The sequence below is a fragment of the Geotrypetes seraphini genome, chromosome 1 (genome assembly GCF_902459505.1).
Source record: "Geotrypetes seraphini chromosome 1, aGeoSer1.1, whole genome shotgun sequence".
Taxonomy (NCBI): Eukaryota; Metazoa; Chordata; class Amphibia; order Gymnophiona; family Dermophiidae; genus Geotrypetes; species Geotrypetes seraphini.
The window spans coordinates 456390811-456405465 of record NC_047084.1 but is presented as its reverse complement, the minus strand read 5'-3'; the positions used below and the strand labels follow the sequence as shown (position 1 = coordinate 456405465).

The following is a 14655-nucleotide window of genomic DNA, read 5'->3' as shown; positions in this document are numbered from 1 at the left end:
TGAGTACAAAAAGTTTCTCATCTGGAGCTGCATGGGAAGATCGCTCCTGCCCTGAAAACCCGCTATATCGCCAGGTAAGGCTTAAGGGGGGAGGGCTTACAGGGTTTAAAATAGCCGGGGGAAGCGGGGGTTAGGGGCAGAACCGGCCCGAATATTATTCGTGGTTTTTTTAATATTCGCGGGCCGGCTCTGCTCCTAACCCCCGGATACGGAAGGAGAAGTGTAATACTAATATTGAGTCTATAATACATCAAGGATATATTTTAAAAACAATAGCAAATCCCATAAATGAGACACCAGAATAACACTTAAGAGACTTTTCAGTTACTGTTTCAAGTGGGCAACATTGAAACAGTGGTATGTGACATACGTGGTCGATGATTTTTTTACCCTCTGCTCCTTATATACAAAAATATTTTTAGTCTTTTTATTTATTTATCTATATAGCCCGTCATTTCCAAAGAACTCAGAACAGGTTACAGTTTAACATTCACAATGTTACAATATAACATTATATAGGGTTACAACCTCTCCAACCCCATGCCCATGCTGTGGTGTAAACAAAAAAGACTTTTCTCTCTCTTTTAGGTCCTACCTAGCTCATGCTTGCTGTCTAACACCAGCTCTGGCAGGATAGACATTTCAAATCAGACATATTGTAATCACAAAATAGAAAATACAATTATTTGTCTACCTTTTGTTGTCTGGTCATGTTATTATTCAAATCATGTTGGTTCCAGGCTCTGGTTTCTGTTTGTCTTCTGTTAACTCGCTCACCAGGGTCTCCTGCCCATTTGATGTTTTCTTCTCCGTGCTCACCATTCATCTTTTATCTCTGTACCTTCCCTTCTACTGCCATATCCAACATTTCTGTTTCTTTCCCACAGTCTACCATCTCTCTCTCTTTTCCTGCTTTGTTCCCTGGGTCAAACCTCTCTATTCCCCTCCATGCAGCATCTCTCCCTTCCTCCCCTCCATTATCATGTGCAACATTTCTTTCTCTCTCCCCATGCACCATCTCTCCCTGCCCTCCACTCTATGTCCAACATTTCTCCTTCTCTCTTCTCCATGCATGTCTCCTTCCCCTTCACCATGCGCAGGATTTCTCCCTCTCACCCTTTCTACCTCTTTGTTGCATCTCCCTTCCTCTTCTCCAGCCCATATCTAATAATTCTTCCATTTTCCTCTCTCCCCCCTTGTGCATTAGCTTTCTATTCCTCCCTCCCATCCCCCTGTGCAACACCTCCAGACCCGACCAATACCCTCCCACACACACACTTTGAAATTTGACATTCCTTCGGGCCTCCAACGGCAGCATCAGTGATGGCCGACCGTTAGAAGCAGCACCAAATGGACTGTTTGTGACCTACTCCACCCAGTAAAGCACCAGGGTACCAGTGCTTCTCTCTGCTGCATCATCAGTGATGTCATTAGTGACACGGTAGAGGGAAGGCCCTGGTGAGCCGGGCCACAAGAAGCCTGTTCACTGCCATTGCTGCTCTGCCAGCATCGGGCTTTCCTCTCTGCCAATCCCACCTACTTCCTGTTTCTGTGAAGGCAGGACCCGGCAGAGAGGAAGGCCCGATGCCAGCAGATCAGCAAAGTTCCCGGACCATGATGCTGAGCCCAGGAGCACCCCTCATGGTCTCTGCACCCAGGGCAGACCCCCCCCCCCCCGGTACGCCACTGCATTTAAGTTAATGCATTTACAGAATTTGAAGAGCATTTCAGCCAACCGTTTGAGGGCTGCAATAGAGGACATCTGGGGCCAGATGTGGTCCCACATTGGAGACCACTTAGGTAGGTGATATCCTGCCCCTGCAAAATTGTTATTGACCAAGAAGTCCTCACTCTGGACTATCATTAGTTGATTAATACCAGTTCTAAAAAGAACTAGCCTTGAATTTGCTACAACCTTCAGTCCTGACTATCCTACTTATGAAGAGTATCCCATGAACTTACTCATACTTTCCAGGGCACTGGCTAGTTAAAATAATCTTAAAGAAGAACATCTTTTTCTTGTCTCTTTAATCTGATGGTTATACCTATTGAAGTTCATTGGTTAGTCCTCTTTCAATTATCCCAGCATTTATTTATTTATTGTATTTCACTGTTTAGATGTAATTTCTAGAAACAGTTTTTGTGAGAATCTAGAAACTACCAGGAAATAAATAGCGGACCTGAGTAGTTGCCTAGAGACTGGTGGGATTCATTTAATGATTGGAAGTTGCTAGTGTAGGGAGAAGGGCCTTAGCAATACTTGTGAGAACCCTCCCAGTGTTCTCAGGATTAATCCAAAGTGGATATTATGGGTAGCACATGTGACAATAGCCCTTGCAATTTACTAATAATCTAGTTTTAATTTTTCAACACATGTGCAGACCAGTTTTTGCTTTATCACTGTGTAATAAGGTAGTCTGTTCTCTCTTTCTGTTGTCTAGCTACATGGGTAAAAGGCATGAGTTAAAACTAGATGGTCATGCAGCATAAGTGGAAAAAGGCCCTTTCCCCTCCCAACAAAAAGACCAGAGAATAATAATGATTGTGATATCACGCATTCCAGCACTGGCACTTACTGGGTACACCAGACACCAGGCGCAAGGGCCGGAGCACTCGAAATGCCCGCAACGCCTTCACATCAAAGCCACCTGGTTTCCCGCTCATATGGTGGTTTTCCCCTGATCTGTGTGAAAACTGCTCTAAAATAACGCTGAACAACCTGTAAAAGAGAAAAGAATAGAAGAAAATAGTGAGAACAATGCACAAGAGATGTGTCAGAACACGGTGAGATAGATACTAGTGAAGATAATTGTGCAACACAACAGGCATACCCTATCACCACGATAACAAAGTCCAGAAGGTTCCAGCCATTACGAATGTAGGCACTCGGATGCATGACCAAGCCATAGGCAGTAATCTTCAGAAAGGTTTCCATGGTAAATATGATGAGAAAAATATATTCCACTTGTTCCTGAAACCAAGGAGAAGCTGCTGAGATCCAAGGCAGACACCTCTGATGGAATCCCCTACTTCAGGGGTTAGATCCCATGCAGTGAATCACTGCCAGAATAAAGAAGATGATGAAGTGAGATTAAATGGAACCTTCCACAAATATAGATCAACCCACTTCCGAGTGGACTCTATAGGAAAGGGGGCAGCACATACATATATGATGTTGAAATTAAAAGGGTTGGAGGGGCATAATCGAAAGAAACGTCTAAGCCCGATTTCGCTTAAGTCGCAAGTCATCCAAAGTCTGACCCAGCTTAGGCCACATTTTCAAAAAATGCCCCCCAAATATTTTTTTTCCCGAAAATCGTCTAACTATATGTCCAGCCGTCTGATCGTCCAAGCTGCTAAATCATCCATCTTTATACTACATTTTTGTCCAAATATTCGTCCAAGTCAAAAATGCCTAGAATAAGCCCTGTTGGACGTGGGAGGGGTCAGCAAAGTGATGGATTGGACACCCAGACATGGTACCTGAATAGTGAGGTACCTTCCAGGGCACTGCTGTGAACTTCACAAAAAGGGTGCCACATTATAATCTCACTACAGCTCTCTTATAGGTCATGGTGAGCCCCCCAAAACACCCCCACAATATCTTAGACCCACCTATCTACCACCCCAATAGCCCTTATGGCTGCAGGAGACAAAGGGTTTTGGGTTTTTTTGGGGAGTGCACATGTTGCACCATGAATTCAGTGCTTACAGTGGCTTATGGACCTGGGTCCTGCTCTCCATGGGTCCCTAACCCACCCCCAAGATGACTTAAGATGCCTCTGTGCAGCTCGACTAGGCTTTCCTATGCCAGGCTGCCAGGTGCTGATGATCTGGAGACAGATATTTAAAGTTGTTATTACAATTTTTATGGGGGGGAGGGGTCGGTGATCACTGGGGTAGTGTGTGGGGGTCTGTATTTTGTGTTTGAAGTGCTTATCTGGTCACTTTAGGTTGGTTTTTGTAACTTAGCAACCAAATAAGGAAACTTCTAGAAATGTCCAAATAGATATAAACACCAGATAATGAGGACAAAACTATATTAAATGGATTTTTCCGCTAGACCTCAAACATCCAAGGTACTACTTAATATTTCTATTCTATTCGGCCTGAAAAAATGGGAACACATCACCCCTTTCTACCACAAACTCCATTGGCTGCCATTAGAATCCAGAGTCCTATTCAAATTCGCCTGCTTCTGCTATAAAACAGTATTTGGTTTATCCCCAAGCTACATCATCCCTCACTTCGCCCTAAATCACAGCATCAAGGACTCCCGCAGAATCCAACTATTCGCCTACCCCTCCCTTAAACTCTGCCACTCTAAAAGATTCCTCGACAAAACCCTCGCCTTCCAAGCCACTAAGCTAAACCCATGGTTATCCCAAATGGCCCTCAAGGCCCCCAACTACCTCGGCTTTAGAAAACTACTCAAAACCCGCCTCTTCCAAGACCAGGATCCCAACGCCCCTTCTATCTAACACCCACTCTCCCCTCTACATCCTTCCCTCACCCCCCCCCCCCGGCAACTCTGATCAATTTGTTATTGAACCGCTCATAACCCCGCTCAACTGCTGTAAACCACTTGTAACCTTGTTTAATTGATGTGAACCGCCTAGAACTCTTCCGGGTATGGCGGGATACAAAAATAAAGTTATTATTATTATTATTATTATTATTTACTGGGGTGGTGTTTTCATCATTGGTCTTAGCAAGTAGCATGTGCAAAAAAATTTTTTATATAAATTAATTTTCTCTTCCAGCTCTGCGTAAATTATATAAAGTGCATAGAGTGCTATAAAGGAAAGGCACTTATCTTTATGCCCGACGGCTGCCCAACTGTTTCACTCCTAGTTTCGTCAGGGGCTATGCCTCCTTTAATACAGACGCCATCATTTTTAGTTAAGAAAGCCCTTACTTTGAGCCAAAAACGTCGGCTGAGTGCAGTACTAAAAATAGTGATGTTTTTGGCTCAAAGTAAGGGCTTTCTTAACTAAAAATGATGGTGTCTGTATTAAAGGAGGCATAGCCCCTGACAAAACTAGGAGTGAAACGGTTGGGCAGCTGTCGGGCATAAAGATAAGTGCCTTTCCTTTACAGCACTGCATAGCACTTTATAATTTATGCAGAGCTGGAAGAGAAAATTAATTTATATTAAAAACTTTTTGCACATGCTACTTGCTAAGACCAATGATGAAAATACCACCCCAGTAAAGGTACGAATAGAAATATTAAGTAGTACCTTGGGTGTTTGAAGTCTAGTGGAAAAAATCCATTTAATATAGTTTTGTCCTCATTATCTGGGGTTTTTGTAACTTAGACCATGTTTTAAATGGCCTAAGTCACAATGTCCAAGTTCCGTCTAGGCTGTGTTGTAAAACTTTCGATTATACATTCAGTACGACTAAGTCTAGCACGGCCCACGGCCCGCCCAAATCCCACCCTCGACACTCCTCCTGAAATGCCCCGTTTAGCTCTGGTCGTTTAGCGGCACTGGGAAGGCCTAGGTCGTTTGTAAACACGTCCATAACTCGTTTCAGTAATCGGCGCTTGGACGTCTTTCGTTTATGATCGTCCAAGTGCCAACTTAGGCCAGTTTTTGGACATTTTCTCTTTTGATTATGAGCCCCTTAATGTCTTGATACTTAACCCTTATTGCCATCTCCTCCTTGATATTGTGCAATAATCTTATTGTTGCTAATTTACTTTATGGCTGAATTTTAATAAAGGATTGTCACAGTAAGTTTTGTCACTTATCTTTATTGTGCAGAATTACTAGCCAGCCCGACGGGACCCGTTTTGCCATACAATGGTTTTATCAAGGGTTCTAGAGGAGCTATTTTCAAGCATCCAAAATGAGAATGGAGGAGGAGGTGGCAATAAGGGTTAAGTATCAAGACATTAACTCTTTTAATTTCAACATCATATATGTATGTGGTGCCCCCTTTCCTATAGAATCCTCTCCGAAGTGGGTTGATCTATATTTGTGGAAGGTTACATCCCATGCACATTATAAGTTCCAGCCTCAGTCCTATGAGACAGCCCTAGTCATACGTTTCTTGCATTATTGGAGAAAGATGCACCTCTCATTGCGTACAGTATGAGTTGTGCCCTAGTCAGAAGACAAGGCAGGATCGAACCAAGGGGGGGAAAATACCTCATTGATGTACACCAGTGGTCTCAAACTCGCGGCCCGCCAGGTACTATTTTGAGGCCCTCGGTATGTTTATCATAATCATAAAAGTAAAATAAAACAGTTTCTTGATCATATCTCTTTAGCTATAAATGACAATATTATTATTAAGACTTAGCCTAAAGGAAAGATTTATAAACTATAAAGAGTTTTACCTCATGCAAAACTGTCATTTCTTTAATAAGACATTAACTATTTTTTTCTGTGGCCCTCCAAGTACCGCCAGATCCAAAATGTGGCCCTGCAAAGGGTTTGAGTTTGAGACCACTGATGTACACCCACTGGCCTGGCAGAGAATGAGTGGTGGTTGGGGGGGAGGCGGGAGAGGGGGGGGGGCAGAGATTGAAGTCTCCTACAGAAACGTGAAATAAAATTAACCTGTACTAGGACAGAAGCAATTAAAATATATTCCACCTGCCTCCCCACCTCCCCCACAATATATAAACACCACATGGTCAGCAGTTGATTTAAATGCTTCTGCAAAGTTTAAATCTATATCCTGTTATTCAGCACTGATAAATGCCTGGATATGGGCACTGAATACCCACGTATAGCTAATATTCAGTGCTTGTACCCAGATAACTTCTAGTTCTGCCACCAGTTTCTCCCAACACTATCCAGATAATGCTGAGATATCAAAGATAATTTTCTTGATAATTCTGCTGAAAATCTGGGTATGGCCCGAAGAGCAGCCATGAGATGGCCACAAGATTATAAGTCTTTTAAAAATAGCTACAAGGTAAAGGGTAAAGGGGATGGGACTTGATATACCACTTTTTCTGTGTGGTTTACACCAGTGGTTCCCAACCCTGTCCTGGAGGACCACCAAGCCAATCGGGTTTTCAGGATAGCCCTAATGAATATGCATAGAGCACATTTGCTTGCCTGTCACTTCCATTATATGCAAATTTCTCTCATGCATATTCATTAGGACTAGCCTGAAAACCCGATTGGCCTGCTGGTCCTCCAGGACAGGGTTGGGAACCACTGGTTTACACAATCAACATGGGGCAATGAAGTGTTAAGTGACTTGCCTACTGCCTAGAGTCAAAAGGAGCAGCAGTGGGAATCAAACTCACAACCTCAGGGTGCGGAGGCAGCTGCTCCAACCACTAGGTGTAAGTATGAATGGATAAGGTTCTATAGGGCAGTGGTTCCCAACCCTGTCCTGGAGGAACACCAGGCCAATTGGGTTTTCAGGCTAGCCCTAATGAATATGCATGAAGCAAATTTGCATGCCTATCACTTCCATCATATGCAACTCTCTCTCATGCATATTCATTAGGGCTAGCCTGAAAACCCGATTGGCCTGGTGTTCCTCCAGGACAGGGTTGGGAATCACTGCTATAGGGAAGAAGACGACGAAGCCAATCAAGTGGAGCAGGCTTCGTCCAAGGCAAGACAAATCATGGGCTGCATACGAAGGGGTTTCGTCAGTCGTAAGGCGGAAGTCATTATGCCATTGTATAGATCCATGGTGAGGCCCCACCTGGAATACTGTGTGCAATTCTGGAGGCCGCATTATCGCAAGGATGTGCTGAGACTGGAGTCGGTGCAAAGAATGGCCACCCGGATGGTCTCGGGACTCAAGGATCTTCCGTACGAAAAACGGCTTGACAAATTACAGCTATACTCACTCGAGGAGCGCAGAGAGAGGGGAGAGATGATCGAGACGTTCAAGTATCTTACGGGCCGAATCGAGGCAGAGGAAGATATCTTCTTTTTCAAGGGTCCCACGACAACAAGAGGGCATCCGTTGAAAATCAGGGGAGGGAAACTACGAGGTGACACCAGGAAATTCTTTTTCACTGAAAGAGTGGTTGATCGCTGGAATAGTCTTCCACTACAGGTGATTGAGGCCAGCAGCGTGCCTGATTTTAAGGCCAAATGGGATCGGCACATGGGATCTATTCACAGGGCAAAGGTAGGGGAGGGACATTAGGGTGGGCAGACTAGATGGGCTTTGGGCCCTTATCTGCCGTCTATTTCTATGTTTCTATGTTTCTATGAAGCATGAACCACTATTGCACAGCCACATCTCGGCAGTTATTTTCTCCTTGTTCCCCTTTGTTCCATTCTTTGAATTGCCAGAATTCAAATCTTTCGGCTGGAGATGCTACATGCAGTGTTGGATAAATGATGGGCTGAGGGAAGATGTGTGGATTCATGAAGGAATACAAGATTTTGGAGACGGAACCATAGGAAACAGAAACAGAGAAAATTACATTAGAATAGATAAAGACTATCTGCCCATCCATACCAACTACTAAGCTCTAAAGCAGGGGTGTCAAAGTCCCTCCTCTAGGGCCGCAATCCAGTCGGGTTTTCAGGATTTCCCCCAATGAATATGCACAAGATCTATTTTCATGCACTGCTTTCATTGTATGCTAATAGATCTCATGCATATTCATTGGGGAAATCCTGAAAACCCGACTGGATTGCGGCCTTCGAGGAGGGACTTTGCCACTCCTGCTCTAAAGGGTCAAATATTTGATATGCCACCTTCCCGTGGCTATATACTTGTATGTAGCTCAGTCCCTAGAAGACTCACAATCTAACTTTTGTAACTGGGGCAATGGAGGGTTAAGTGACTTGCTCTGGGTTGCAAGGATCCTTTCCCATAGAGATCCTCTGAGCTTGTCCCATGCTTTCTTGAATTCAGATACAGTCTTTGTTTCCACCACCTCCATTGAGAGGCCGTCCCACGCATCCACCACCTTTTCCATAGAGAAATATTTCCCTGGATTGCTTTCATTCCAGAGTTTCTCTCAACTTAAAGAGGCCTGCCACATCAGATGTGATTGCATGAGATTTTTCACTTTTTCTTCAAGATTCGGCTCTGCAGCAATTAGTCCGTACATCTATTCATTTATTTATTCAATTAATTAAAACAATGTATATCCTGCTTATCCTACAATTCTAGGTGGGTAACAAAAAAAACATATGTGTTTTCTAAATACACAACATCACAAAACATACAATAATAAAATACCTAACACTAGACTCAACCCTAAAATTACACATAAAAATAACTAAACTACTTAAAATCAAGTGATTGCAGTGGAACAGAACTAATAGCAGATTATGGGCAAAAAATTAGTTTGAATAAAACAGTTTTCACCAGTTTCCTGAACTGCAGCAAGCCCGACACTTGTCTTATCTCACGGGACAATGAATTCCAACATTTCGGGCCTCGTACCGTCAGCATAGTATTGCGGTGGCTGGACACCTGCTTGATATTGCCCTGACCCGTTCTTCCTCTGCTCCTTATTTTTCTGTTCCAGTCAGGGCAGGATTAATTAGTCGAGGACCCCTAGGCACCCAAGTACACTGGGCCCCCTGCCCCGCCCCACCCCACCATACGCCCAGGTGGAAACAAGAAGCTGCGTCAGAGGGAAGCTTTGGGCAAGCAGCACCACTTGCACAATTACAGTTCCCGTTGCCTTTCTTACCCGTGTTGCTTGCTTGTCTTACTTTCCGTTGATGGGGGGGCCGCGTTGCCGATCGGGGGGGGGGGGGGGCCCGCATTGGCGATCGATGCTGGAGGGGCCCATCGCCATTTGGAAAAAACAATGTTAATGCCCTCCTTCATCGGACCCCCCTGACCATTTTGGGCCCTAAGCACGTGCCTGCTTGGCCTATTGGTTAGTCCTGCCCCGGTTCCAGTCCTTCACCTGATACCCTGGGCAGATCACACTGTTCTGTTTTTCCTATACCATGGCAGCCCCTACCCCATCTTAGCCCCCCATTCCCCTGTGAAACAGGTAAGGAAATTGCAGACCTTTATCCCTGAATCTTTTGTTGAGCAGTGTGAAGCCTTTTCTGCAGAGTTTTCTGTCTTGCCACCTCTCTGACCAAATGGCCATCTGGAATAGGGCTCTTAAGTCAGTTCTTGTCCATTTAGCACCCTCACACCCTCTTTCCTCTACAGGCTGTGTCTCACAACCCTGGTATCATTCAGGATGTTCCCTTTTGAGGTGCTAGCTATGCAGTGCAGAATGCCTCTGGTGTCAAAATCCTTCTTTCTTTATGTTATTCTTATATGCTGCGGGATGCAAAACACACATGTATCTCTAAGATCCTTAAAGTGTGGCGCAGTGGTTAAAAGCTACAACCTCAGCTCCCTGAGGTTGTGGGTTCAAATCCACACTACTCCCTGTGACCCTGGGCAAGTTACTTAATCCCCCCATTGCCCCAGGTATATTAGATAGATTGTAAGCCCACCAGGCAGACAGGGAAAAATGCTTGGGTACCTGAATAAATTAATGTAAACCGTTCTGAGCACCCTGGGAGAACGGTATAGAAAACTGAATAAATAACAAATATCTTTATGATTTGCTGTATTCTCTCTCTGATTCATCACCTTCTTCAACCTCTTCTCCTCCCTCTGTCGATGATTATGCCTCTGGCTTACAGGGGAAAAAAAATCATCCACTTGAGACAATCATTACCTTCCACACCTCCTGCTGCCCTCTATTTGCCCAATGATACTCCCCCTTCAGCTTCCAAGTGTTCCCTCTAAGCGGGCGGGTGTTGTGAGCAAACTTTTTTCACCGTGAGCCAAAAATATCGGGCGCCAGCAAGTTATGAGCCAACTCGCCCGATTCTCCTCTCGCCGCCCTGCCATCTGCCGTACGCCTCTTCCGATCGTGCGCTGTGACGAGAAACGTGTGCGCTGCGATGTAATATTTTGTGCGCCAGCGCACGCCAGCGCAGCTTAGCGGGAACACTGGTTCAAATGGTTTTATTTATTTCCCCAAATTTATTTTTGTTATACGCATTGAAAATATTTGATATTGCGTTTAAATCAAAATCTCAATAAACTTGAAACGAGTGCCCGTGAGATTGTGGGAGGGTTAAATACTCAAAACTTAGAAGTTTTTGCTACGCCAGCTTTCTGGTATCTTTACATACAGTGGCGTACCTAGCATATGTAACATCCGGGGCCCATCATTTTTTGGCACCCCCCCCCATCTGTAAGAAAAACATGATTTTTAGTAACAAACCACACGTCACACATGAGTACCTAGGAAAAGGCAGCATCTTACATATTGCAGTGAGCAGTACATCAATACACCCATTGTAAAACTAAACAAGCCAGACCAGCACAGATCAATCCTACACCGTCAATCCTAACAGAAAACCATGTCTTTCGAACACACAGAACACAGAAAACACCTTCGCCTAGTAAGGAATATGTAATCACAAACTAACCCCTCCCTCTTTTACAAAACTGTAGTGTGGATTTTAGCTACGGAGGTAACAGCTCTGATGCTCATAAAATTCTGAGCATCAGAGCTGCTACCACCAAGGCTGGTGCTAAAAACGCTTCACAGTTTTGTAAAAGGGGGGATAAAATAAAAATACATAGACAAAGGTTAAATTGAACCAGCAAGAAGCTGGACTCTGCATACAATGCTTCACAGAAACAGTGACACATGTCTCCTAAAGCAATAAATAAATAGAAATTTTTTTCTACCTTTGTCTTCTGTGGTTTCTCCTTTCCTCATCTTCTTGTAACTCTCTTCCTTCCATTCACTGTCTGCCGTCTCTCTTCCCCTATATGGCATCTTCTCTCCTTCTATGCCCCTTCCAGAAACTGTATGCCTCCCCCTTCCATCTCTCCTTTCCCCCCATTGGTCTGGCCTCTCTCTCCTCGCCTTCCCTCTCCCACACCTCTCCTCATAGTCTGGTATCTCCCCTTCCCTGATTCTCTGGCATCTCTCTCCTTTCCTTTTCTTCCATCTTTCGTTCCCCCTCCATGCTCTCACATCTCCCCCTTCCTTTTCCCTTAGACTGGCATACCTTCCTCCTACGCTCCAAGCCCTGGCATCTCCTTTAATTCCCTCCCTCATCTTCCTTCTCCCTCCAGCTGGGTACCGCAACACTCTTCCCTGCAGCTCTGCACTTCCCCACAATTGCCATGCTTCGGTTCCTCTTCTTCCTTCCTTCCTCCCCCCCCCCCCCGCGGGACCCTGCGGCACCATCAACTCTTACTCCCTCTAATGTCGGCCCTGCAGCTCCAGACTTCCTCGCACCTTCTCCCCTCCCCCTTTGGATCGCTATTATTTTAAATGTTATAGCCGCGGAGCTGTATCCATCAGTGGAGATGTCTAACCTCGGCCTGCCCCGGAACTCTTACTGCAGCAGCCGCCCGTCTAGGCAGGAACAGGAAGTCACTGTTGCAGTAAGAGTTCCGGGGCAGGCCGAGGTTAGACATCTCCACTGATGGATACAGCTCCGCGGCTATAACATTTAAAATAATAGCGATCCAAAGGGGGAGGGGAGAAGGTGCGAGGAAGTCTGGAGCTGCAGGGCCGACATTAGAGGGAGTAAGAGTTGATGGTGCCGCAGGGTCCCGCGGGGGGGGGGGGGAGGAAGGAAGGAAGAAGAGGAACCGAAGCATGGCAATTGTGGGGAAGTGCAATCCCCCCAATGCGTCCCCTTACCTTACCTCCCCTTACCTTTGCGACGCGTGTGTGCGCTGTGAAGAGAAACTTTGCGCTGCGATGTAATATTTTGTGCGCGCGCGCAGGCCAACGCACCTTAGCGGGAACACTGGCTTCCACCCTTATTCTTTTAGCCAATCTCGCCTCATTTAATCTTCAGTCCTCAACCTCTCTAAAAATGATCATGCTCCTAAAGCCCTCTTCAGCCTCTACTGACCCTATTCCCGCTGGATCCACTCCTTGAACCTTTATTATCAATGGTCAATAATAGCATTGCTACAGCTGATTTTCCCTCAGTATGGAAACATGCAACTATTACTCCCTTGCTCAAAAATCCTAGTTTTGATCCTGCCATTGTAACTAACTATAGACCTATTTCCAATCTTCCTTTTGTTTTAAAAATTGCCAAAAAAAAGTGGTTTCAATCCAACTCTGATTTACTATCAAGTACAAATGCACTTCATCCCTGTCAGATTGTTTTTCGCCCCCATCATTCTACCGAATATACTCTTCTTGGCCTCCTTTATCACAGCAGACAAATTCTCGACAGTAACTGGGATGCTGTTCTCTTTTCCCGCAATATATCTGCAGCTTTAACCAGTGGACCACACTATCCTTCTTAACTGCTTGAAAGATCTACAAGCCCTTCAGTGGGTTCTACTCTTATCTGGAACAATCTCCCGGTAGAGGTGGTGGAGACAGAGACTGTGGGGCTCAAAATCGAAACAGAAAAACGTCTATAAGCCGGCCTAAATCGGCACTTGGACGATCAGTAAGACAAGTCGTCCAAGTGCCGATAATCAAACCGGGTTTTACACATATTTAAAAATGACCTAGGCTCTCACAGTGCTGCTGAACGACCACAGCTAAAAGGGGTGTTTCAGGAGGAGTGTTGAGGTTGGGATTTGGACATGACGTGGGCCATCCTAGACTTAGTCTTGGCAGTTTTACAATTCTGCCAAGATGGAACTTGGACGTTGTGACTTAGGCCATCTAAAACCAGGTCTAAATCACAAGAAGGTATCCAAAGTGACCAGATAAGCACTGCAGCCACAAAGTACAGACCCACACACACTGGCCCAGTGATTACTGAACCCCCCCCCCCCATAAAAATCATAATAAAAACTTTACATATCTGCCTCCAGAACATTAGCACCTGGCAGCATGGCATAGGAAAGCCTAGTAGAGCTGCACAGAGGTGGCTTAAGTGGTCTTGGGGGTGGGTTAGTGAACCATGGAGAGGAGGACCCAGGCCCATAAGCCACTCTAATCACTTCATTCATGGTGAAAAATGTGCATCCCCCCCAAAAAAAAACCCTAACACTTTTGTACTGCCATATAAGTGGCTCCTGCAGCCATAAGGGCTATTGGGGTGGTAGACAGGTGGGTCAAGTAGATTCTGGGAGTGTTTTGGGGGGCTCACCATGACCTATAAGGGAGCTGTAGTGAGATGTTTATGTGGGACCCTTTTTCTGAAGTTCACAGCAGGGCCCTGTAAGGTACCCCACTGCTCTGGTGCCATGTCTTGGTGTCCAGTCCATCACTTTTCTGGCCCCTCCCGTGCCCAAAAGGTCTTTTCCTAGGCGTTCGTGACTTGGACGAATTTTTGGATGAAATGGGGTATAAAGATGGACAACTTAGTGGTCTTGGAGATCAGACAGCTGGACTTACAGTTGGATGATTTAAAAAAAAAAAAAAAAAATAAATGTTGGACGTATTTTTCGAAAATGGACCTTTTCCTGTGTCCAACTTTGGGCGACTTAGACGTTTCTTTTGATTATGCCCCTCTGTGTCTGATTTCAGGAAAGCCTGGGATAGTCACGTGGGATCTCATAGAGAGAGGAAGAGATAATGGTTACTGTGGATGAGTAGACTGGATGGGCCTTTATCTGCCATCGTGTTTCTATTAGATCACTCTTATGCTGTTCGTCATTCTGGTATTCTTTATGAATCTAAACCACGTTTATCTGGTGTCTCCCAGGGATCTGTTCTTGGACCTATACTTTTCAATAT

General features: G+C 45.0%; 1 protein-coding gene across 1 annotated transcript in view; it reads right to left on the bottom strand.

The window, feature by feature from the left end:
• CACNA1F (calcium voltage-gated channel subunit alpha1 F) overlaps window positions 1-14655 on the bottom strand; it is a 224240-nt gene that overhangs the window by 181547 nt on the left and 28038 nt on the right. The window contains 2 exon segments of the mRNA XM_033922018.1: window positions 2577-2719; window positions 2832-2971. Coding sequence (XP_033777909.1) covers window positions 2577-2719; window positions 2832-2971 — 283 coding nt within the window.